This window comes from Bubalus bubalis, chromosome 1, assembly GCF_019923935.1.
Source record: "Bubalus bubalis isolate 160015118507 breed Murrah chromosome 1, NDDB_SH_1, whole genome shotgun sequence".
NCBI lineage: Eukaryota > Metazoa > Chordata > Mammalia > Artiodactyla > Bovidae > Bubalus > Bubalus bubalis.
Genome location: NC_059157.1, coordinates 91256233 through 91281709, shown reverse-complemented (window position 1 = coordinate 91281709; position 25477 = coordinate 91256233). Strand labels below are relative to the sequence as shown.

At 36.0% G+C, this 25477-nt stretch overlaps 1 protein-coding gene across 11 annotated transcripts in view; it reads left to right on the top strand.

Annotated features, from left to right (window-relative positions):
• Positions 1–25477, top strand: part of SENP7 (SUMO specific peptidase 7) — a 184947-nt gene that overhangs the window by 64538 nt on the left and 94932 nt on the right. For all 11 annotated transcript variants that reach the window (XM_044941267.2, XM_044941279.2, XM_044941309.2 and 8 more), the window contains 2 exons: positions 2231–2329; positions 13273–13370. In XM_044941267.2, the coding sequence (XP_044797202.2) occupies positions 2231–2329; positions 13273–13370 (197 nt within the window). The remainder of the gene's footprint in view (positions 1–2230; positions 2330–13272; positions 13371–25477) is intronic.

Here is a 25477-nt window from a genome sequence, read left to right as displayed (position 1 = left end):
GTTTCATATTGAGTGCAGCACTTTCACAGCATCCTCTTTTCGGATTTGAAATAGCTCAACTGGAATTCCATCACCTCCACTAGCTTTGTTTGTAGTGATGCTTTCTACGGCCCACTTGACTTCACATTCCAGGATGTCTGGCTCTAGGTGAGTGATCACACCATCGTGATTATCTGGGTCGTGAAGATCTTTTTTGTACAGTTCTTCTGTGTATTCTTGCCATGTTGTTGCAAATGCTATTATTTCATTCTTTTTTATGGCTGAGTAATATTCCATTGTATATATGACCACATCTTCTTTATTGATTCCTCTGTTGGTGGACGTTTAAGTTACTTCTACCTACTAGCTTTTGTAAATAGTGTTGCAGTGAACATTGGGATGCATGTATCTTTTCAAAGTATGGTTTTCTTCAGTTATATGCCCAGGAGTGGGATTGCTGGATCATACAGTAGCTCTAGTTTTAGTTTTTTAAGGAACCTCCATACTGTTCTTCCTAGTGGGCTATATCAGTTTGCATTCCCACCAGCAGTGTAGGAGGGTTCCTTTCTCTTCACACCCTCTTCAGCATTTACCATTTGTAGATTTTTAAAAATAATTTTATCTATTTATTTTTGGCTTCACTGAGTCTTTTTTGCTGCATTCAGGCTTTCTCTGGATGCACTGAGTGAGGGCTAGTCTGTAGTTGCAGTGCGCAGGCTTCTCATTGTGGTGGCTTCTCTTGTTGAGGAGCGTAGGTTCTAGGATGTGTGGGCTTCAGTAGTTGTGGCTTGCAGGCTCCAGAGCTAAGGCTCAGTGGTTCTGGCACATGGGCTTAGTTTCCCCACAGCATGTGGGATCTTCCCAGAGCAGGGATCAAAGTGGTGTCCCCTGCATTGCAAGGTGGATTCTTAATCACTGGACCACCAGGGAAGCCCTTTTGCTTTACTCTTATTGAAAGCATTTTATGGTGTTACTGATTGTAGTTGATACAGTGCTTATTATGCATGCTGAGTCACTTCAGTCATGTCTGACTCTTTGCAACCCTATGGATTGTAGCCCACCAGGCTCCTCTGTCTATGGGATTTTCTGGGCAGGAATACTGGAGTGGGTTGCCATGCCCTCCTTTAGGGGATCTTCTAGACCCGGGGGTTGAACCCACGTCTCTTATGTCTCCTGCCTTGACAGGCCGGTTCTTTACCACTCGCACCACTTGGGAAGCCCGATGCTTATTATATTGGAAGCCCAGTGCTTATGTTATATAATAAGCTGAACTTGATGCTTAACCATCATTTATAATGTGAAAGTAAAATTATTTAAGTTCTAAGCAGATGATTTCAAGCTTGTGGCTACAATCCATCCATTCATTTGTTTATTTGGTGTATTGTAAGCCATTCACTTTGGAATATAAAGGTGACTAAGTCAGAGTACACTCTCTTAGTCCCTTCACAGTCTGGTGAAGAAGACAAACATGTAGATAAATAATTATAAGATAGCATGATATGCATAATACAAACTACCAAGTACTAATACCCAGAGAAAGGAAAGCCCTGGTATGGGAGTGACGATTGTGTGGATAAGAATAATTTTTTGCAGAATCTGAGGTGTTTAATAGGGGAGAAATAGAGGGAAGAGCATTCTAGGTTAAAGAAGCAGTACATACAGAGGTCTAGAGATGTATGCCTGAAGAAGGTTGAGTAAACTCAGTGTGGTTAAGGTGTAGAGTTTGTGATGTGTGAGTGACATCAAAGAGCCAGATTGTTAAGAGTTACATCTGTAAGTAATGGGCACCATTGTAGTTTAAGATTGTAGCCATAATTAGATTTGTGTATTAGAGAACTCAGGAGGTAGTGTTTGAGAGATTAGAAGAGGAAGAAACTGCAAGTAAGAATAGTTAAGTAGTTATTGTGATACCTCATTTATCTACTTTTATACTGAGTGAAAGAGGCTTTTTATAAAATCATATTTAACTGCTGCCGCTGCTAAGTCACTTCAGTCATTTCCGACTCTCTGCGATCCCATAGACAGCAGCCCACCGGGGTCCCTCATCTGTGGGATTCTCCAGGCAAGAACACTGGAGTGGGTTGCCATTGCCTTCTCTGCATATTTAACTACCTCTAAATTAAGCACTGAACTTAAAACTCCTTAAAAGTAATAGCAAAATATTAATGCAGGTAATGTAGTGGTTCTGTTAGCTCATTCAGCTCTTACTTATATTTCAATTAAACTAATTATTTTCTCATTTTGGTTTCAGATAACGAAGATATTAAAAGCAAAACCAGAGGATGTTCATGTTCAGTCACCACTGTCCAAACTCAGAAGCTCAGAACACTGGGATGTTTCTTTGCAGGGGGTAAATAAAAACTCTCTTCTTATAAGTATGTAGGGTTTTAAAATATTTTAATAAAGCTGAATTTTTATTTTCATATATGTTCTTTTTTAATTTTCTTGTATTACATAATTGCAGGTTTTAATTTATTTCTGGCATATGTTGAAATATCATGCTTTTAGGTTAGGGTCATTTTTCAGTTTAAATCTAAGAATAGTGTATTGTGAATGGTTGTTTTTTCATGGAATTTAAATCTCATTATTATATATTGTATTTTAAATTTATGATAATATTAAGCTTATTAAAGGAGAAGGAAATGGCAACCCACTCCAGTATTCTTGCCTGGAGAATCCCATGCACAGAGGAGCTTCTGGAGGGTACAGTCCATTGGGTTGCAGAGAGTCAGACATGACTGAGCAACTAACGCTAACGCTAAGCTTATTAAAATCCCTTGCTTTTTTTGTTTTGTAAATTTAAAGAGGGTATATTGTAAAAAGTGACACAGTTATTTTAAAAGATAGCCTGATTATAAATCTGCACCAGTTTTATCACTTTTAAGTAATACTATAGAGTTCTCATAAGTAAGGCTTAAGATAGCACTTTATATGTTTTTTCTTTTCTTGACTGGCACTACTCATGGTCGGTGTTTTAAAAATGGAATTTTTTCTCAGATTTTCCAGTTCTCTGTTTGAGAATATACATATTGGTCTACTAGTTTTATTGGTCTACATTTCTAACATAATGAAATACCGCAGGTTGGTGGCTTAGACAACAGAAAGTTATTTTCTCACAGATCTGGAGGCTGGAAGTCCAAGATCAAGGTGCGGGCAGGGTTGTTTTCTCTAAGGCCTCTTTCCTTGGTTTACAGATGGCCACCTTCTTGCTGTGTTCTCATATGGCCTCTTTTCTGTGCACACACATCCCTGGAGTTTCTTCCTCTTCCTATAAGGACACTAGTCTTATAAATTATGTTCCCACCCTTTTGACTCCATTTAAACATAAACTCCCTGTGTAAAGGCCCTATCTTCACGTACATACATGTTAAAGGTTAGGACGTCAACATGCGAATTTTGAAGGGGACAGTTCAGCTCATAATGGTAGTATTTTAGGATAACAGACTTTAAGTCACCTTGAATATATGTATTTTTATGTTATAGACAGGAAAAATTAACCATTTATTAAAACTTGTTCTCAGAGGAAAGATTAGCTGTTAGTATTAGTTGCTTTAACCTTATTTATTTATTTTTTTGTTTATTTTGACTGTGCTTCATGGCTTGTGGGATCTTGGTTCCCTGACCAGGGGTTGAACCCATTGAAAAGTACAGTTTTCTAGCCACTGGACCACCAAGGAATTCCCTAATGTTATTTAAAAATTTAGTTATTAAATAATAACATTTGTTTTTTATACAGGGTATAGAAAAGGAAAATAATAAATGGGACCATTTCCTGAATGCAGTCACTACTGACGTTTTTTTTTTTTTTCATTCCTTTCAAGAAGAAAAAAGCATGCTGCCCATGTACGACTACATTTTTTGATCATTGCTGAAGAGGGATCATGAAATACATCTTGTTCTGTGTTTTGCCATTTTTAGTTAGTAATATTTAATATTTTTTTCTATTTTAACACATTTAGATGTACCTCTTTTACTTATTTTTTATTGGCTTTACAATACTCCCCAAATATACTATATCCAATAATTTAGTCACTTAGTGCACTGATATTAGACAGTTTGGTTGTTTCTAGAGTTTTACTAATAGAAATATTATTGCAGCAACCTTTATTTTTCATAAGCAGGGAACCATTTTTGAGTGGGATTACTAGGTGTAAGGAAGTTTGTATATTAAATTTTTATAAATACTGAAAAATTATCTCAGAAAATTTGTACCAATATGTATTGCCACCAATGAGAGATCCCATATCTCTGCCAATTTACTAGTTAGTACTGAATGTTATCATGTAGTGAAATTGTTGCTAACAGAAGAAAAAAATACATTATTTTAGGAATATTTTGTCTATATTTGCATATTTTATTTTATGCTTTGGAATACTGAATGGAGTAAAAATATATCATTTTAAATACACACAGTCTAAGTAAATGGATGTGATTTGAGTTTGGTTTCTTTTTTTTTTTTTTAATTTTATTTTATTTTTAAACTTTACATAACTGTATTAGTTTTGCCAAATATCAAAATGAATCCGCCACAGGTATACATGTGTTCCCCATCCTGAACCCTCCTCCCTCCTCCCTCCTCATTCCATCCCTCTGGGCTGTCCCAGTGCACCATGAGTTTGGTTTCTTAAGAAGTGTCTTACTAAATGTGTTTCTTCCTCTACCCTTGGGTTATATAATCTGTCTTTAGTTTTTGGCCTTCAAGAGGCAGACATGGATCACCAGAGAGCTCTTTAGATATTAGGTCTCTATGTTATACAATCTGCTCTCTTCTCTTCCTTAACTCCTCTTTGTTTCAGCAGGTTTCTTTTCCTTAGAAGTAACAACGTATTTTCTCTTGTTCTCTCTGACCCACTAAGTGAAACAGGGCCTCCTCAGCCTCCTCAGAGACAAATTTTCTTTTCTTATGACTAGTTTCCTACACTAGTTGGATGTCTTCTTTAGGATAGTGATACTTAACTTCTGGGAAATCTACATCCTATTTGAGATTTGAAGTGGCAAATTTGTCAGCATTATCTTGGTCCCTTGTTGCTTTAGATGTAACAGTATTTGTTAAATGTGCTTCATAGTTTGTAGACTTTGAGGTGGTACCAAAATCTTGCTTCATGGTTTCTCCCACACATCACCGTAGCTTTCAATGAAAGAAAAAGGGATAAATGCAAGTTTCCATAATCTTTAGCAGAATTTTAACTTGTTTATTTGTGTTTTTTTTTTTAACTGAGATATATAAAACAGATCTTAGGTATATAATTGGATGAGCTTTGACTAATGTAACATATGCAACCAATATCTCAGTGAAATAGAGCATTGTCATGAGCCTTGAAAGTTCACTTTGCCCTTACCCTTGTATCTTTTCTTTGCCTGTTGTCTCTATTCCCACCCTGTTCTGGACAACCAATTTTTTAATTTCTATATTTGTAAGATACTTTTGCCTGTTTTTTTCAGTGTATACTCTTTTGTGTTGCCTTCTTTTGCTTAGTAAAATGTTGTTGAAGCTCATTTTTGTTTTTTACTTATTAGTAGTTTGTTCCTTTTTATTGCTGAGCAATATTCTATTATATGAGTATAATGCAATTCATTTATCTAATTCTTCTGTTGGTGAACTTTGGGACTTTTAATTTGTTTTGCCCTGATGACCAATGGTGGTAAAATATTTTCATATTTTTTTTATTAGAGTGTACTTGCTTTACAATGTTGTGTTAGTTTCTTCTGTACAGAAAAGTGAATCAACTCTATGTGTACATTTGTTGTTTAGTCACTAAGTCATTTTTTTTTTTTATGTGACTTGAACAGGCGCTAAGTCACGTCCTACTTTTTTGCAACTCCGTGAACTGTATATATAGCCCACTAGGCTCCTCTGTCCATGGGATTTCCCAGGCAGAATACTGGAGTGGGTGGCCATTTCTTTCTCCAGGGGATCTTCCTGACCCAGGGATTGAACTCGAATCTCTTGCATTGGGAGGCAGATTCTTTACCATTGAGTCAGCAGGGAAGCCCGTATTTATACATACATCTCCTGTTTTTTGGATTTCCTTCCCATTTAGGTCACCATGGAACACTGAGTAGAGTTCTCTGTGGCCTACAGTTGTTTCTCATTAATTATCTAATTTATACATAGTAGTGAAAATATTTTCATATGTTGATTAGCTGTTGTATATCTTCTTTTTTGTTATGTGTCCAAATATTTTGCCCCTTTAAATATATATTTTATATTTATTCTCAAATATATTTGACAGTGAATTTATATATAATTAAATTAATCCATTTTAAGTGATCTCTGAATTTTGACAAATGTATACATTTTTGCAACCACCAATGTAATAAAAGTGTGTGTGTATTTGTATTTATTTATCAGTTTTTTCATGATGTAAAGTTCTATGAGCCACAGGATCTTTATGGACTCATAGGACTGTCATCACAGTGAAGATACTGTATGGTTCCATCACTCCAAAAAATTCCCTGGTGCTATCCTCTTTGTAGATTCTTCTTATCCTCATCCATAATCTATGCTAACATTGTTTTCTCTCCTTGTACTTCTACATTTTCCAGAGTGTCACATGAGTGTAATCATGGAGCATGTAATGTTTTAATGTTTTGAGAGTGTTTTTTTCACTCAGTTTAGTGCCAGTGAGATTCATCCTTGTTGTTGATGAATAACAAACTATATCAATAGTTTGTTTCAGTTCAGTTCAGTTCAGTTCAGTTCGTGTCCCACTCTTTGCAACCCCATGAATTGCAGCACGCCAGGCCTCCCTGTCTATCACCAACTCCTGGAGTTCACTCAAACTCATGTCCATCGAGTCGGTGATGCCATCCAGCCATCTCATCCTCTGTCGTCCCCTTCTCCCCCTTCCCCCAATCTCTCCCAGCATCAGGGTCTTTTCCAGTGAGTCAACTCTTTGCATGAGGTGGCCAGAGTATTGGAGTTTCAGCTTTAGCATCAGTCCTTACAATGAACACCCAGGACTGATCTCCTTTAAAATGGACTGGCTGTATCTTCTTGCAGTCCAAGGGATTCTCAAGAGTCTTCACCACCACAGTTCAAAAGCATCAATTCTTTGGCACTCAACTTTCTTCACAGTCCAACTCTCACATCCATACATGACCACTGGAAAAAACCATAGTCTTGACTAGACAGACTTCTGTTGGCAAAGTAATGTCTCTGCTTTTTAATATGCTATCTGCTGCTGCTGTTGCTGCTAAGTCGCTTTAGTCATGTCTGACTCTATGCGACCCCATAAACGGCAGCCCACCAGGCTCCCCCGTCCCTGGGATTCTCCAGGCAAGAACACTGGAGCGGCTTGCCAATTCCTTCTCCAATGCATGAAAGGGAAAAGTGAACATGAAGTTGCTCAGTCGTGTCCGACCCTCAGCGACCCCATGGAGTGCAGCCTACCAGGCTCCTCCACCCATGGGATTTTCCAGGCAAGAGTACTGGAGTGGTTGCCATTGCCTCCTCCGAATATGGTGTCTAGATTGGTCATAACTTTCCTTCCAAGGTGTAAGCGTCTTTTAATTTCATGGCTGCAGTCACCATCTGCAGTGATTTTGTTTATCCATTCCCAAATGAACCATTGAAGGACATAAGGGTTGTTTCCAGTTTTTGGCAATTAAGAACACAGGTTTTTTGTGAGCAGAAGTTTTAATCTCTCTAGGATAAATACCTTGAAGTGGGATTCCTGAGTCATGTGGTAAGTATCTACCTAACTGCCAAACTGATTTCCAGAATACCATTTTACATTTCCACCAGTAATGTGTGGCAACTTCTGGTACCAGCACTTGCTACTGTCAGTTTACTTAATTTTTTTTTAATTAGCAGAGTTTTATTTTTTAGAGTAGTCTTAGGTTTACCAAAAAATTGAAGGGATAGTACAAACAGTACTTGTGTTCTTACATTACTCTCCCCTACCCTCACACATAGTTTCCTTATCATTAACATCTTGCATTAATGTGGTACATTTGGTGAGCCAAATATGATATATTTTTTGATATTGAGATTATAATTACCATGTAACATTGTATTAGTTTTAGGTATATAACATAATTTGGGAAGGAAATAGCAACCCACCCCAATATTCTTATCTAGAGAATTCCAGGGACAGAGGGGTCTGGCAGTCTACAGTCATAGAGTCACAAAAAGTCAGACATGACTGATCAAGTATCCACACATATAATATTTATCTATTTAAAAATATTTTTCAATTTTAATTAAAATTAAAAAAAATTTTTTTTCATATACATACTTTAAGAAAAAATCTTGAAGAAAAGTTTGCTGTATGGCTTTCACAGCTGGTGAATTTAACTACATTTCTTTTTTTCTTAGTTTATTTTTAATTGGAGGATAATTGCTTTACAACATTGTATTGGTTTCTGCCATACAACATCATGGATCAGCCATAAGTATATATGTCCCTTCCCTCTTGAACCTCCCTCCCACCCCCAAGCCCATTCTACCCCTCTTGGTTGTTATAGAGTACTGGGTTGAGCGTTCTGTGTTATGCAGCTTCTTCCCACCAGCTTTCTGTTTTACATATGGTAATGTATATGTTTCAATGGTACTCTCTCAGTTCGACCACCCTCTCCTCACCCCTTTGTGTCTGGAAGTCCGTTCTCTATGTCTGCATCTCTATTCCTGCCTTGCAGGTAGGTTTATCAGTACCATTTTTCTCTATTCCTTACATATGTTAATATATGTACTTGTTTTGCTGACTTATTTCATTCTGTATAACAGGCTCTAGGTTGATTCATCTCAGTTCAACTGACTCAAATTTTGTTCCTTTTTATAGCTGAGTAATATTTCATTGTATGTATGTACCACAACTTCTGATTTATTTGTTTTTGGGATCAAGCCATTCTATCCAAGGGCTTCAGGAGAGCATCAAAAATCTAGGAAGGGGCTTCCCTGATGGTCTTGTGGTTAAGAATCCGCCTTGCAATGCAGGGAACACCAGTTTGATCCTTGGTCCAGGAAGATCCCGCATGGCTCAGGGCAGCTAAGCCCATGCACCACAATTACTAAGCTCACGTGCAGCAGCTACTGAAGGCCACTCACCTAAAGCCCAAGCTCCACAAGAGGATCCACCACAATGAAAAGCCCATGCACTGCAGCTAGAGAGTGGCCCCCACTCTCTGCAAGTAGAGAAAGCCTGGATGTAGTAATGAAGACCCAGCACAGCTGAAAAAAAACAACAACCTAGGAGGACAATGAGATCTGACATTCTTTTCCTGGCTGGAATCTCCCCAGCTTCACTGTCACTGAAAGCTGTAATGATTGATACATATTTAAATTGCAAAATTATTGCCACAGTAAATTTAGTTAACATTCATCACCATACATGTTAATAGTTACAATTTTTTTTCCCCATGATGATACTTTTAAGATCTACTCTGTTCAGTTCAGTCACTCAGTCTTATCCAACTCTTTGCTACCCCCATGGACTGCAGCACGCCAGGCTTCCCTTTCCATCACCAACTCCCAGAGCTCACTCAAACTCATGTCCATTGAGTTGGTGATGCCATCCAACCATCTCATAACTCATTTAGCAACTTTCAAATATATAGTACAGTTTTGTTCACTAAGTCAACACGCTGTACATTATATCCCCAGGACTTACTTATCTTATACCTGGAAATTTGTACTTTTTGACCATCTTCACCCATTTTCCTCAACTGTCAACCTCTGCCTCTGGCAACCACAAATCTGTTCTCTGTACTGATGAGTTAAAAAAAAATTCTGCATCTAAGTGAGATCATATGGTATTTTTTCTCTGACTTATTTCACTTAATATAATGCCCTGAAAGCGTACCTGTGCTATTGCAAATGGCAAGATTTCCTTCTTTTTTATGGTTGAATAATATTCCATGTGTGTGTGTGTGTGTTTATGTATATAACATGTTTTGTTTATCCATTCATCCACTGATGGACACTTAGATTGTTTACACCTCTTGGTTATTGTAAATAATTAATGCAGTGAACAAGGGTTGTCGATAATTTTTTTCAGTTAGTGATTTGTTTCCTAAGGATAAATACTCAGAAGTCGAAGTAGAATTGCTAGATCATATGGTGATTTTTATAATTTTTTTGAGGAACCTCTGTACTGTTTTCCATAGTGTCTCTGCCAATTTACATTCCTACCAGCAGTACACAAGAGTTTCCTTTTCTGCTTATCCTTGCCAACTCTTTATGTCTTGTCTTTTTGATAAGAGCCATTCTACCAGGTGTGAGGTGATGGCTCACTGTGGTTTTGATTTGAATTTCCTTGATGTTTAGTGATATTAGGTACCTTTTCACATACCTGTTGGCCATATGTATGTCTCTTTTGGGAAAATGTTCAAATCCTCTGCTCATTGTAAAATTATATGTTTTTGCTATAGAATTGTATGAGTTCTTTGTATATTTTAGATATTAACCTCTTATCAGATATGTGTTTCACAGATAATTTTTCCAGTTCTATAGGTTGCTTTTTCATGTTGTTGATGGTTTTCTTTCCTGTGCAGACATTTTTTTAGCTTGATGTAGTCTGTTTTCTATTTCTGTGTACAAGCTATTTTCTGTCTTTATGTACTCTACATACTTTGTATAATTAGAATCATAGAGTATTTGTCTTTTTGTTACTGGCTTATTTCACTTAGCCTAATGTCATCGCTTTGGGAAAAACCCTCTTCCTCCTGTGTTTCTCCTTTATTCTCAGACTACTATCATTTTCACAACACTTATCCCACCACATGTGTGTGGGTTTTCCCCCACCAAACAGTCCTCTGGGACATGAGCTGGGTGTCCTGCAGTTTATCTCAATTCTGACACTGCCTGGAGATAGTTTTAGATCCCACAGGTTATGGGCTCAGTCCCAAGACTGCTTCCACTCTACTTCAGATGCCAGTCACAAGTCCAGGTTGTCATCTGTGCTTCTGACCAGCTGGATATAAATCTGAGGTTCCCATGACTTCCTCCTCAGGTTGGATTAATTTATGCTAGAACAGTTTACAGAACTCAGGGAAACACATATGTACATTTTCCAGCTTATTAAAGGACATGATAAAGAATATAGATGAAAAAAAAAAAAAAAAAAAAGGAATATAGATGAGCAGCCAAATGAAGAGATGCATAGAGCAAGGTCTGGTGGGTCCTGAGTTGCAGGAGTTTCTTCTCTGTGGAGGCGGGATTGTCGCCTTCCTGGTATGTGGATGGGTTTCACCAGCCTGAAAGATCTTCAAACCTCATACTGTTGGGATTGTAATGGAGACTTCCTCACATAGACATGACCGATAATTAACTCTGTTTCCAGCTTCTCTCCCCTCTCCGGGAATGGGAGGCAAAGATGAGAATTCTAAGCTCATAATACTGACTTGGTCTTTCTGGTGACTAGCCCCTATCCAGAAGCTCACCTAGAGTCACTTCATTAGTACAAAAGACACTCCTGTCACCCAGGAAATTAACCAGGGTTTTAGAAGCCCTGTGACAGGAATTGGGATTAAAACCAATATTACAGCAAAAGATGCTCTTATTACCAAGGAAATTACAAGGATTTTAGGAGTTCTGTGTCAGGAACCGTGGGCAGAGACCAATATGAGTATTTTTTATTACCTCACAGAGTTCATCCATGTTGTAATGTATATCAGAATTTCCTTTTTTTTTTTTTGTAAGGGTAAGTAATATTCCTTACTTATGTATATGCCACATTTTATTATTATTGATGGGACACTTGAGTTTTTCCACCTTGTGGCTGTGGTGAACAGTGCTGCTTTGAACCTGGGTATATAGATACCTCTTTGAGGAAGACAGTATTTTTTAAAATTGAATTGTAGTTGATTTACATTGTTATGTTAGTTTCAAGTGGACATAAAAGTGATTCAGTTGTACAGATGTATACATATTCTTTTTGATATTCTTTTCCATTATGGCTTGTTACAGGATATGAGTATATTCCCTGTGCTATACAGTAGAACTTTGTTGTTTATTTTATATGTAGTACTTTGTACTTCTGATCCAAAACTCCTACTTTTTCCCTCCTCTACCCCCTTTCTCCTTTAGTAACCATAAGTGTTTTCTATGTCCCTGAGTCTGTTTCTGTTCCATAAATAAGTTCATTTGTGTCATATTTTAGATTCCACATGTAAGTGATATCACAAAGTATTTGTCTTTCTCTTTCTGCCTTATTTCACCTAGTATGATAATCACTGGGTGCATCCATGTTGCTGCAGATGTTATTATTTCATTTTTTATGGCCAAGTAATGTTCCATTGTGTGTGTGTGTATATAAGAATCTGCCTACCAATGCAGGAGAAGCAAGAGATGCAGTTTCTATCCTTGGGTTGCGAAAATCCCCTGGGAAGAAATGGCAACCTACTCTAGTATTCTTGCCTGGGAAATCCCATGGACAGATGAGCGTGGTGGGCTATAGTCCATGGAGTTGCAAATAGTTGGACATGACTGAGCACACACACACAACTCTTACCACGTAAGGAAACTAATGTAAAGAGAAGATAAATAATTTTTTTGTCTAGACTCACACTGTTGTATATTAACTAAATCAGTTTTAACTGTTGTTTCTAGTTAGATTAAATTTAAACAGTGTTAATAAGATATCTGACTCTTTCATAAAGTTTCTCCATGTAACAGTTTATAGGGAATTAGTTGTAATCCCTTCTGCTGCTGCTAAGTCGCTTCAGTCATGTCTGACTCTATGCGACCCCATAGACGGCAGCCCAACAGGCTCCCCTGTCCCTGGGATTCTCCAGGCAAGAACACTGCCATTTCCTTCTCCAATGCATGAAAGCGAAAAGTGAAAGTGAAGTCGCTCAGTCGTGTCCGACTCTTAGCGACCCCATGGACTGCAGCCTACCAGGCTCTTCCATCCATGGGATTTTCCAGGCAAGAGTACTGGAGTGGGGTGCCATTGCCTTCTCCATGTAATCCCTTCTAGTTTTTTATAAATGCAGTTACTTCAGAGTTGCAGATTCTATTTAATTTGACATGTAATTATTTTTATATGTCCTTAAACACATTTACCATCTTTCGGTTATGTAAGCTTTTGAATTTTAAAATGCCGATTTCCTGACTAAAGTTACCTTTATATTTTTAAATGTCTTTCTTCTATTATTTAGTGGGCTTTTGTTTCTCCACCAGCAAAAGATGCCAGGTTTTTTTATAGGTTGCATTTTTACCCCTCTGTGAACCTTTATGAGTTTGGCTGTTTATCTTTAATTTCTAAATAAAAAGAAAATTTAAGTGCCTTTTAATTGTTGTGTTCTCTATTATTGAAATTCCAAATTCCATTTTTTTTTTTTTTTTCTTAGTGGAAAAGGAGCCTAAGAAATAAGGTCCTCTCTCTAGACCATAAAAGTAAAAAAGGTGTACGTGGTCATCCTGTCACTTCTAAGATATCACCAGAAAGGTAAGATACATGTATGTGTGTGACACAGGATGGTCTTTATGCTATGTAGAGTGTGACCATGAATGATTCATTTAACCTTTTTGGGTCTCAGTTACCACAACTTCTAAAATACAGTGATTGACTTCAGTGGCCTTTATGGTTGCATCTAAGCTCTGACTTTCTGTGATTCTCAGTCATCTTAACTCCTTGTTTGTGTGTTTGGAACATCTGGCAAGATTTATCTAATTAAGCAAGGGTTATATATAAACTCCTTAACATGCTGGGTTCATCATTTGTGGTCTGTAGTGAAAAAAACTGCTCCAGTTAGCAACTGCAGTCCTATAGTCATAGTATTAATGAGTAATGGATATGCTGAAATTAAATAGCTGTGGGATTCAAATTATAATTTTTACTAGAAGGAATTCAGAGCTAAATTTTTAGTATTAGACAACAGTAAATGCTTAAAAAGTTATTTTGCAAAAGAATATATTTTTTAAGAACAGTAAATGAATAAAAAATGACGGTAACAAAGTAAAAATTAAAATTATTGGGAGTTGGCACAAGTTAGATGACTAATTGGAATTCTTGAACTTATATCAGAGCTCTTTGTAAGCTATTTAGTCTGAATTCTCACCTTTCAAGTGAACTGTCTTAGTAAATAAATGTATCAGGGACTCTCTGTCCTTACCAATATTTGCTTTCCCTCGCTCCTTCCCTTCCTTCCTTCCTTTTTTTCTATAGTTGTCCTAGTGGGTATGAAATGATGTTTCATTGTGGTCTTAATAAATGTTTCCTAAGACATTGAGTGTCTTTTTACGTGCCTGTTGGTCATATGTATATCTGCGGAGAAATGTTTGTTTAGATCCTTTTCCTGTTAAAAAATTGTGCTGTTTATCTTTTTATTGTTGAGTTTAAGAGGTGGTTTTTTTTTTTTTTTTCATCTTCTGGAGACAAGTCCTTATTAGATATATGGCTTGCAAGTATTTTCTGTCACTCAGCTTTTCACTTTATTGATGGTGTCCTTTGAAGCACAAAAGTTTTTTTCACTTTGATGAAATCCCATTTATCTATTTTTCTTGTGTTGCTGTGCTTTTGTTGTCATATCTAAGAAACTGTTGCTTAATCTGAGGTCATGGTGATTTACTCTTGGGTTTTCTTCTAAGAATTTTTATAGTTCTAGCTCTTAGATTTAGGTCTTTTATCCATTTTGATTTAATTTTAGGTATGGCATGAGATAGGCATCCAAATTTATATCTTTGTTTGTGAATATGCAGTTTTCCCAGCAACAGTTGTTGAAGAGGTACCAGTTTTTCTTGCTACCTTTGTTGAAAATCAGTTAACGTTAATATATGGGTTTATTTCTGGATTTGAGATTCTAGTCCATTGATCTATATGTCTGTTTTTACCTCAGTACCACTGTGTACTGCACACTGTATTGTAACTTTGTGGTAAGTTTTGAAATTGGAAAATGTGAGTCTTCCAACTTTATAGTAGTTTCAAGATTTAAAACAATTTTTTAAAAAAACCTTTTTTTGGCTTTACCACGTGACATGTGGGATCTTGGTTCCCTGACCAGGGATCAAACCTATGCTCCCTGCAGAGGAAGTATGAAGACTTAACCATTGCCAGTGAAGTCCCTTTTCAAGATTGTTTTGGTTGTTCTGGGCTTTTTGCATTTTCAGCTGAATTTTATTTTTTAAAAATATTTATTTATTTTATTTTGGGGCTGTGATGGGTCTTTGTTGCTGTGATGGGTCTTTGGGCTATCTCTAGTTGTGGAAAGTGGGACTACTCTTCATTGCTGTGCATGGATTTCTCATCACAGTGGCTTCTCTTGTTGTAGAGCACAGGCTCTAGACACATGGGCTCAGTAGTTGCAGCTTGTGGGCTCTAGAGCCCTGGCTCAGAAGTTGTGATGCATGGGCTTAGCTGCTTCTCGGCATCTGGGATCTTCCCAGGCCAGGGATCAAACCAATGTCCTTTGCATCGCAAGATGGATTCTTAACCATTGGACTACCAGGGGAGGAGCTGAGGAGCTGAATTTTACAATCAGGTTGTCATTTTTAGGAAAACAGCCAACAATTTTGATAGAGGACATGTTGAAAATCTGCAGACCAACTTGGGGAGTATTGCCATCTTAACAAATTAAGTCTTGTGGTTCATGAATATATTTTTCCATCTATTTAGATCTTATTCAATTTCTTTCAACAATATTTTATAACTTTCAGTGTGTCTTGGACATTTATTGTTGAACTTATTCCCAAGTATTTTCTTCTTTTGATGCTCTTATGAATGGAAATGTTTTCTTAAATTTATTTTCAGATGTTTCATTACTAGTGTATAGAAATCCCATTGATTTATATATATTAGCCCAGATTTATATACTGTGACCCCGTTTGTCTTATTAGTTCTAGAAGTTTTTAGTAGATTTCTTGGGATATATATACAAGATCATGTCACTTGCAGATAAATATGACTTTACTTCTTCCTTTTCAACTGTAGGCCTTTAATTTTTTCCCCCTTGCCTGATTGTCCTAGTTAGAATATACAACGTATAATGGAAGAGTCAGACACGACTGAGCAACTGAACTGAATGGAAGTGGTGAGAGTAGAAATCTTTGCTTTGTTCCCAGTCTCAGAGGGAAATCGTTTAATATTTCACCATTAAGTATGATGTTAGCTATAGGTTTTTTATAGATTCCCTGGTATGGTTTAAACATCTGTATATTCCAGCAATCCATATACTGATATCCTAATACCCAATTTGATGATATTTGGAGGTGGGGCCTTTGAGGGAGTGCTTCAGATATGAGGGTAGAGCCCTCATGAATGGGATTAGTGCTCTTTTTATAAAAGAGACCTCTCAGAGTTTCCTGGTGCCCTCTACCACATGAGGACACTTTGAGGAGTCTGCAGTCTACAGCCCAGAGGAGGACTTTAACCTAAGAGCTGACCGTGTTGGCTGGCACCCTGATCTTGGACTTCCCAGCCTCCAGAACTGTGAGAAATAAATGTTTGCTATTTGTAAGCTGCTGAGTCTGTGATGTTTTGTTGTAGCTGAAATAGACTCAGACATGCCCTTTTTTGTGTTGAGGAAGTTCCTTTGTGTTCTTAATTTGTTGGAGGCTTTTTGTGATGAATGTGTGTTGATTTTGTCAAATGTTTTTCCTGCATTTATATCATATAATTTGTATCCTTTATTAATATAATATATTACATAAATTGATTTTTAGATCTTAAACCAACTTTCTATTCCTGGGATAAATCCCACTTTATCTTGATTTATGATCCCATTTATTTGTTACTGGTTTCAGTTTGCTAGGATTTATATTGAGGATATCTATGTTTGTATTCAGAAGGGAAAATAATCTGCTGTTTTCTAATGTTGTCTCTGTCTGGCCTTGGAGTGAGACTAATAATGGCATTTAAGATGAGCTGAAAAGTATTCTCTCTTACTTTGTTTTCCAGAAGAGTTTCTGAAGGATTGTGATTAATTCTTAAGTGTTTGATAAAATTCACCAGTGAAGCCATTTGGTTATTGGTGGTGAATGTGCTTGCATGCATATGTGTGTGTATCTGTGAAGCTTTCAAATTACACAAATTCAGATTTTTGCTTGTTATAAGTCTTTTGAAATTTTCTACTTTTTAAAAATAAGTCAGTTTTGGCAGCTTCTATTTTTCTAGAAATTTGTGTATTTTAAGTTATCTAATTTGTTGGCATACATTTGTTCATAGTATTCTATCACTGTTTAAAATTTCTGCAATATTGCTGGTGATGACTGTTCTTTCATTCCTAATTTTAATAATTTGGGTGTTTTTTGTTTTTTGGTTCAGTCTACCTGGATAATTGTAGATTTTCTTGATCTTTTCGAAGTACCAAGTTTTGGTCTTATCAGTTTTCTCTGCAGGTTTTCTATATATAATTTCATTTATTTCCACTATAATCTTATTTTCTTCTTGATTTGGACATAGTTTGTGCTTTTTTTATAATTTCTTAAGATATATAGTTAGGTTATTGATTTGAGAGCTGATATCTGTCTTCTTTTCTAATATAGGTGTTTAGTTTTAAATTTTATTCTGAGCACTCTATTAGGTGCACCTCATAAATTTTGGTGTTTTGTGATTTTCTTTTTTTAAGCAAAAGTATTTTCTAGTTTCTGGTATGATTAATTCACTTGCTTTGAAAGTGTGTATTGTTTAATTTCTATGTATTTTTAAATTTCAAAGATATTCTTTTATTGATATAATTGACATATAACATTATATTAGTTTCAGGTATGCAACATAATGATTCTACACTTGTATATATTGTGAGGTGATCACCACAGTAAGTGTAGTTAACATCTGTCACTCACAGTCACAATTTTTTTGTGATGACAAGTTTTAAGTTTTATATTTTAGCAGCTTTCAAATATACATTATAGTATTATTAACCATAGTCACAATGCTGTACATTACATTCTGATGACTTTTCTGTTGTTGTTAATTGAATTCCATTGTGATCTGAGAATGTTTTATATGATTTCACTTCCTGTAAATCTACTGAGGTTTGTTTGTGGCCTGGCATATGGTCTTTCTTGGAGAATGTTCCATGTGTTTGAGAAGAATGTGCATTTTGTTTCTATTTATTAGAGTGCCTCTAGATGTCTTTTAGATTGAGTTGGTTGATAGTGTTATTCAAGCCTCTGTGATTTTTTTTGTCCCATTGTTCTATCAAGACGGGAGTTTTAAATATTGAGCTATTATTGTTGAATTGTTAATTTCTCCTTTCTGTTAGTTTTTGCTTAATGAGTTTGTCGTCTTATTATATATGTATTTTATAGTCGGGCTTCCCAGGTGGCGCTAGTGGTAAAGAACCTACTTGCAAATGCAGGAGACAGGAGACATGGGTTTGATCCCTGGGTGAGGAACATCCCCTGGAGGAGGGCATGGCAACCCACTCCAGTTTTCTTGCCTGGAGAATCCCTGTGGACAGAGAAGCCTGGTGGGCTGCAGTCCTTAGGGTTGCAAAGAGTCAAGACACCACTGAAGCAACTGAGCACGCATGCATGTTTATAGTCAGTGTATCCCACTGATGAATTAACCCTTTTGTCAATGAATTATTCCTCATTGTTTCTACACACACTTGATGTTATTTTTTTCTTTAAAGTTTATTTTGTCTAATACTGGTATAGCCACTCTACGTGTCTTAAGGTTGCTGTTTGCATGGTATACTTTTTCCATCATGTTACTTTGAACCTATTTATTTCTTTGAGTCCAAAGTGTGTCTCTGTTCGAGGCATACAGTTGGATCTTATCTTAGTCTTTTTCGACTACCATAACAAAATACTATAAGAGTAGGTGGCATATAAACAAAAACATTTATTTCTCATGATTCTGGAGCCTGAGAAGCCCAGGATCATAGTACTTCCAGATTCAGTATCTGATGAAGGCTTCCTGGTTCACGGATGGACATCTTTTTGTTGTGTCCTCAAAGAGTGGAAGGAGCCTTCTCTTGACCTTTTTTTTATGAGCACTAATCCCATATATGAGGGCTTTACCCTCATACTCTTCCCAAAGTCCCCACCTCCTAATACCATCACTTTTGGGGGTTAGAATTTCAAAATATGAATTTTGAGGGGAGACATACATTCAGAGTGCTTCCTAGGTGGAGCTACTGGTAAAGAACCAGCCTGCCGATGCAGGAGACGTTAAGAGACTTGGGTTTGATCCCTGGGGCGGGAAAGTCCCCTGGAGAAGGGCATGACAACCCACTCCAGTATTCTGGCCTGGAGAATCCCATGGACAAAGGAGCCTGGTGGGCTACAGTTCATAAGGTTGCACAGAGTTTGACACAACTGAAGCGACTTAGCACACATACACACATACATTCAGAACATAGAAGATCTTGTTTTTTATTTTATTATAAGCTGCTTTCACAGTGTCTACCTTTGATTAGGTTACTTGATCTATTTACATTTCATGTGAGTCAAGATGTCAGCAAGGCTATGCTTCCTTTGAAGGCAGTAGGGAATAATCTGTTCCATGTCTCCCTCCTCTTTTCTTCAGGCATTCAGTCCTCCATATTTACACATTTTCCCTGTATGTCTTCATATTGTCTTCCTTTTGTGTATATCTGTTTCTGCCATTTTTTATAAGGACATTACTCATAAGATACAAGCATACTCTATTTTATTGTGCTTCATTTTATTGGCACTTTGCAGATACTGCATTTTTTACAAATTGATTTTATAGTAATTGTGTCCCTCCTACTGTCTCATTGGGACTTCTCCTTTGTCTTTGGATATGGGTTATCTTTTTTGGTGGGTTCCAGTGTCTCCCTGTTGATGGTTGTTCAGCAGTTGTGATTTTGATGCTCTCATAAGAAATGGTGAGAGCGTGTCTTCTACCCTGCCATCTTGAACTGATCTCTGTTTTTCACAAACTGTTGCAGGCAACCCTGCATTGAGCAAATCTATTGGCACTGTGTTTCAAAAAAACATTTACTTACTTTGTGTCTCTGTCACATTTTGGTAATTCTTGCAATATTTCAGAACCTTTTCACTATTATTATATTTGTTATGGTAATCTGTGATCAGTAATTTTAAAAGTTGAAGTATAATTGACTTATAATATTGAATTAATTTTGTGTGTATAGCCAAGTGATTCAGTTGTATATGTTTTCAGATTGTATTTTATTGTAGATTATTAGAAGACATTGAATATAATTCCCTGTGCTATACAATAAATCCTTGTTGCTTATCTGTTTTATGTATGGTAGTTTGTATTTGTTAATCTCATAATCCTTATTTGTCCCTCTTTTCCTTCTTCTCCTGTTTGGTGACCATAAATTTGTTTTCTGTTTCTGTGAGTCTTTTCTATTTTGTGTATAGATTCATTTGTATCATTTTTTACATTCACATAGTACTTGTTATTCTCAGTCTGAATTGTATCACTAAGTACAGTATTTTCTATATCAATCCATGCCTTTGCAGATGGATCTTTCTTCTTTGGGACTGAGTAATATTCTATTGTATATTTGTACCACATTTTCTTTATCTATTCCTCTGTCAGTGGACATATAAGTTGCCTCCATATCTTGGCTATTGTTAAATAGTCTTTAGTGAACATTGGGGTGCATGTATCTTTTCAAATTATGATTTTTTTTTTGATTTATGTTCAGGAGTGGCAGTGGTGTATCATACGGCAGTTCTGTTTTTGTTTTTGTATTTGTTTTAATGAATCTTCATACTGTCCTTTGGAGTGGTTGTACCAATTTATGTTCCAACCAAAAGTTTAGGAGAGTTTCCTTTTCTCTACACACTCTCCAGCATTTATTGTTTGTAGATTTTTTGATGATAGCCATTTTGACCAGTGTGAGATGATACCTCATTGTAGCTTTGATTTGCTTATCTGTAATAATTAGTGATGTTGACCATCTTTTCATATGCTCCTTGGCCATCTATATGTATTGTTTGGATAAATGTCTAATTTGGTCTTATACTCATTTTTTGATTGGGTTGTTTGATTTTTTTTTTTTTTTATATAGAGCTGCATGAGCTGTTTGTATATTTTGGAGATTAATCCCTTGTCTGTCTCATCACTTGCAAATATTTTCTCCCGTTCTGTGGGTTGTCTTTTCATTCTGTTTATGATTTCCTTTGCTATGCAAAAGCTTTTAAATTTAATTAGGTCCTATTTGTTTATTTTTGTTTTTATTTCAATTACTCTAGGAGGTGAATCCAAAAAGATACTGCTGTGATTTATGTCAAAGAGTGTTTTGCCTATGTTTTCCTCTAAGAGTTTTATAGTGTCCAATCGTACATTTAGAGCTTTAGTCCATTTTGAGTTTCTTTTTGTATATGGTGTTAGAGAATGTTCTAATTTTATACTTTACATATAGCCATCCAGTTTTCCCAGCACCACTTATTGAAGAGACTGTCTTTCTCCATTGTGTATTTATTGCCTCCTTTATCATGGACTAATTGACTGTAAGTGTGTGAATTTATTTCTGGGCTTTCTGTTCTATTCCATTAATCTGTATTTCTGTTTTTGTGCCAATATCTACTCTTCTAATTACTGTAGCTTTGTGGTATAGTCTGAAGTCAGGGAGCCTGATTCCTCTAGCTCTGTTTTTCTTTCTCAAGATTGCCTTGCCTGTTTGGGGTCTTTTATGTTTCTATACAAATATAAAATATTTTTGTTCTAGTTCTGTGAAAAATGAATACTACAATGAATAAAACTGCTGTGTGCACACTCATGTACAAGTGCCTGTATGGACACATTTTTATGTCTTTTGGGTAAATACCTAGGAGATGGGTTGTTGAGTCATTGAAAGTACATTTTCAACTTTGTTAAGAAACTGCCAAATGTTTTCCAGAAGTAATTGTGTCAATTTACATTTGCACAAGCAATGCAGTAGAGTTTTACTTCCTCAATCTTCCTGTCAGGACTTGTATGGTCAGTCTCTGTCATCATCCCTTATAATATATGTGTGGTGATATCTCTTTTTTTTAAGAGCTATGTTAAAAAATTTATTTATTTATTTGTTCGTTTTGGCTCTACTGAGTCTTGGTTGCAGCATGTGGGCTATTTGTGTGGGTTCAGTGGTTGCAGCACATAGGCCTAGTTGCTGCATGTGGGGTCTGGTTCCCTGATCAGAGATCAAACCCATGCCCACTGCATTTGAGTGCAGAATCTTAGCCACTGGGTCACTAGGAAAGTCCCATGTGGTGATATCTAATTGTGGTAATAATTGCATTTTGTTGATGAATGATATTGAGCATCTTTTCATGTGTCTATTGTTATTTTGTATATTTTCTAAAGTATCTGTTGAAATATTTTGCTCCCTTTCCCATTTTTTGAAAAGACAAACTGTTTTTAAAAGACCAGAAAGATGAGATTAATGATACTGAGCCATACATATTGGCTATTCATGTGTCTTTTCTGTGATGTGTTCATTTATTTTGTCCTGGAGGAGGAAGGACACAAACCTCTACCCCGCAGTGGTTTTCTGACTGGGGCCATAATTGGACAGACAAAATACAGATAAATAAAAGAAAAACAAACAGAATCTATTCAACACATGCAGTGTGCATATACATGGGAGAAATTCTATAAGGAGTAACTCAAAGGAGGAGTTACAGCTTAGGCTTATATAGTGTATTAACGAAGGACAATAAATTTCTAGAGAAGTGATAAGACAGAGGAAAAAGATTTGCTATTCCAAGGATGGCGAACTGTGAAACAGAACGTATATGGGGGAAACTAATAGGAGATAATGTTTGATTAGTAAGGCTTGTTATGTGAATTATATTCCTGGGCTGATAAAGAGTCTCTGGTGATAAATAGTCTAAACCTGCTTTTAGGCAAGCAATGAGTGGACAGGGAGCCTTTTTGGCATCTACTCTCAGTTGCTTTCAGTTCAAAATAATCTTTGTGCCAAAGAGGCATGTTTTGTGGTAGCATATTTTTATTTCCTGCACCTCCCTTTTTTTTTTGAAGGACAAGAAATACTAAAATTAAATTATGAAAAAATAAACTAAAACATTGCATTCATTCCAGCTGTCAGTTTCTAGAATCTAAAAATAGGACACCATGTTTTGAGGAGTGATTATTTTTTTTTCTGAGTTTTGAATTTAGCCAAGTTATATCACTTATATTTATGCATTCATTGAAAAACTGCTTTTGTTGAAAATTTAAATCGAACAAAATTTGAAAAATAATTTTTTTTCTGTTGTGGTTTTGCTGAGTTTTTTTTTTCATAATTACAAATTTTTACATGTATGATAAGTACTACAGAAGAAATGTGATATAATTTTTATTTTCTGGGAGTGATAATTTTTAAACTTTGAGTACATCAATCAGCAACTATTTTCCCGTGTAAATTAAATGAATAGTAGAGTAATAATTCATAGCTTAGAAGGGGACATTTTGTAAATAGACTGTTGGATGATTCTAAAAAGCTTAGGTGAGAACTTCCCTGATGGTCCAATTGGCTAAGATTCTGCTTTCCCAATGCAGAGGGCCCTGGTTGGAGTCCCAGTCAGGGAATTAGATCCCATTTGCTGCAACCAAGAGTTTGCATGCTGCAGTGAAGATTGAAGATTCTACATGCTGCAGCTAGGACCTATTGTAGACAAGTAAATGAATCATAGTAAAAAAGAAAAGCTTAGATGAGACTTCCCTGGTAGTCCAGAGGTTAACACTCCTTGCTTCCACTGCAAGGGGCACCAGTTTGATCCCTGGTCAGGAAACTAAGATCCCACTAAGATCCCTTGAGGTGTGGCCACAAAAAAAAAAGAAAAAAGAAAAAAGAAAAAACCTTATGCATGTATTTTAGCAGGGATGGTATATATATCATCAATAGAATGTTGGATTAGGTGGAGATCTTCATTTAGCTGTCCTCTACTCTTTATTTTTACTGTGAAATATAATGCATCTACCAAAAAATGGATAAAGGGTAAACTGTTTAATAAATTATTCATTATAATTTAATATGTTTTTATATAACCACTATTCAGGTATAAAATAGAAAATTAGCCCAGAAATTCCATGTACCTTTGTAGTTACAACTCCCTTTCCTCTCCTTTAAAACTAACCTGTCTCCTAATCTTACTTTTTTGGGATAGTATTGCCACCTAAGTGTCTCCCCCTAAATAATAAGTTTAGGTTTTGAATGTTTTTCTTTATTCTGAATTTAAGTTTCTATTTGAATATCCGTAGAAATAATAGGGCTAGGTGGAATTGTAAATTGATACAGCCACAGTGGAGAACAGTATGGAGATTCTTTAACAAACTAGGAATAAACCTACCATATGATCCAGCAATCCCACTACTGGGCATATACCCTGAGAAAACCACAATTCTAAAAGACACATACATCCCAGTGTTCATTGTAGCACTGTTTACAATAGCCAGGACATGGACACAACCTAGCTGTCCCTCAACAGGTGAATGATAAAGAAGTTGTGGTACATATATACAATGGAATATTACTCGGCCATAAAAAGGAACAAATTTGAGTCAGTTGTAGCAAGGTGAATGAACCTAGAGCCTGTTATACAGAGTGAAGTAAGTCAGAAAGAGAAAAACAAATATTGTCTATTAATACACATATATGGAATCTAGAAAAAATAGTACTGATGAACCTGTTTACAGAGAAGAAATGGAGATGCAAATGTAGAGAATGGTTTGGTTGAAACAGCAGGGGAAGGAGAAGGTTAGACAAATTGAGAAAGTAGCATTGACATATATAAACTATCATGTATAAAACAGGTAACTAGTGGGAAACTGCTATATAACACAGGGAGCCCAGCCTGGCACTCTGTGATGACCTAGATGGGTGAAATGAGATGGGAGGGAGGCTCAGGAGGGAAGGGAAATGTATATAATTATGACTGATTCACATTGATGTATGTCAGAGATCACTACAGCATTGTAAAGCAATTATCCTCCAATAAAACATAAATAAAAATGAGATCCTAAAAAAATGTTCTGAATCAATAATATGAGAGTTGATTCCTATGTGGTCTCTAGATACTTAACTAAATAGAGTAACAAACCCTGGCTAATAGTGTGAGGTATATTTATTTGGATTATTCTTTTCAAACTGGAATGTGTTTTATAGATGATTTTTATATTCTTAAATAAATATTAAAGGGATTTTTAAAAAGAATGCTAGGGCATTTAAATATAGAAGTTTTAAAAATTTACCTTTAATTAGAATATTATTAGTCAGATTTACAATAAAGCAAATTTATGAACGTGAAATAAGTATTTTCACAGAGAACCCAAATTGTCTTTTTCACTTAGAACCAATAATTAGAATTACCAGTAAAATCATCAATGGTAATTCTTTTTTTTTTTAACTTTTTGTGTTGGAGTATAGCCAGTTAGTAATGTTGCGGTAGTTTCAGGTGAACATTGAAGGGACTCAGCCATGCATAACATGTACCAATCGTGATTCGTACTTGATTTGGGTGAATAGAAAAATGACATTTTCCAACATTGGAGATTTTCATATTTAACAATTTTTAAATTACCGTTAGGATATTTTTTCAAATAATTTAGCAGATTACTAATAGTCAGTTTTCTAATCAGACTGAAAAGTAGAACTTATATATCCTTAGGATTTTACAAGTGTTTTC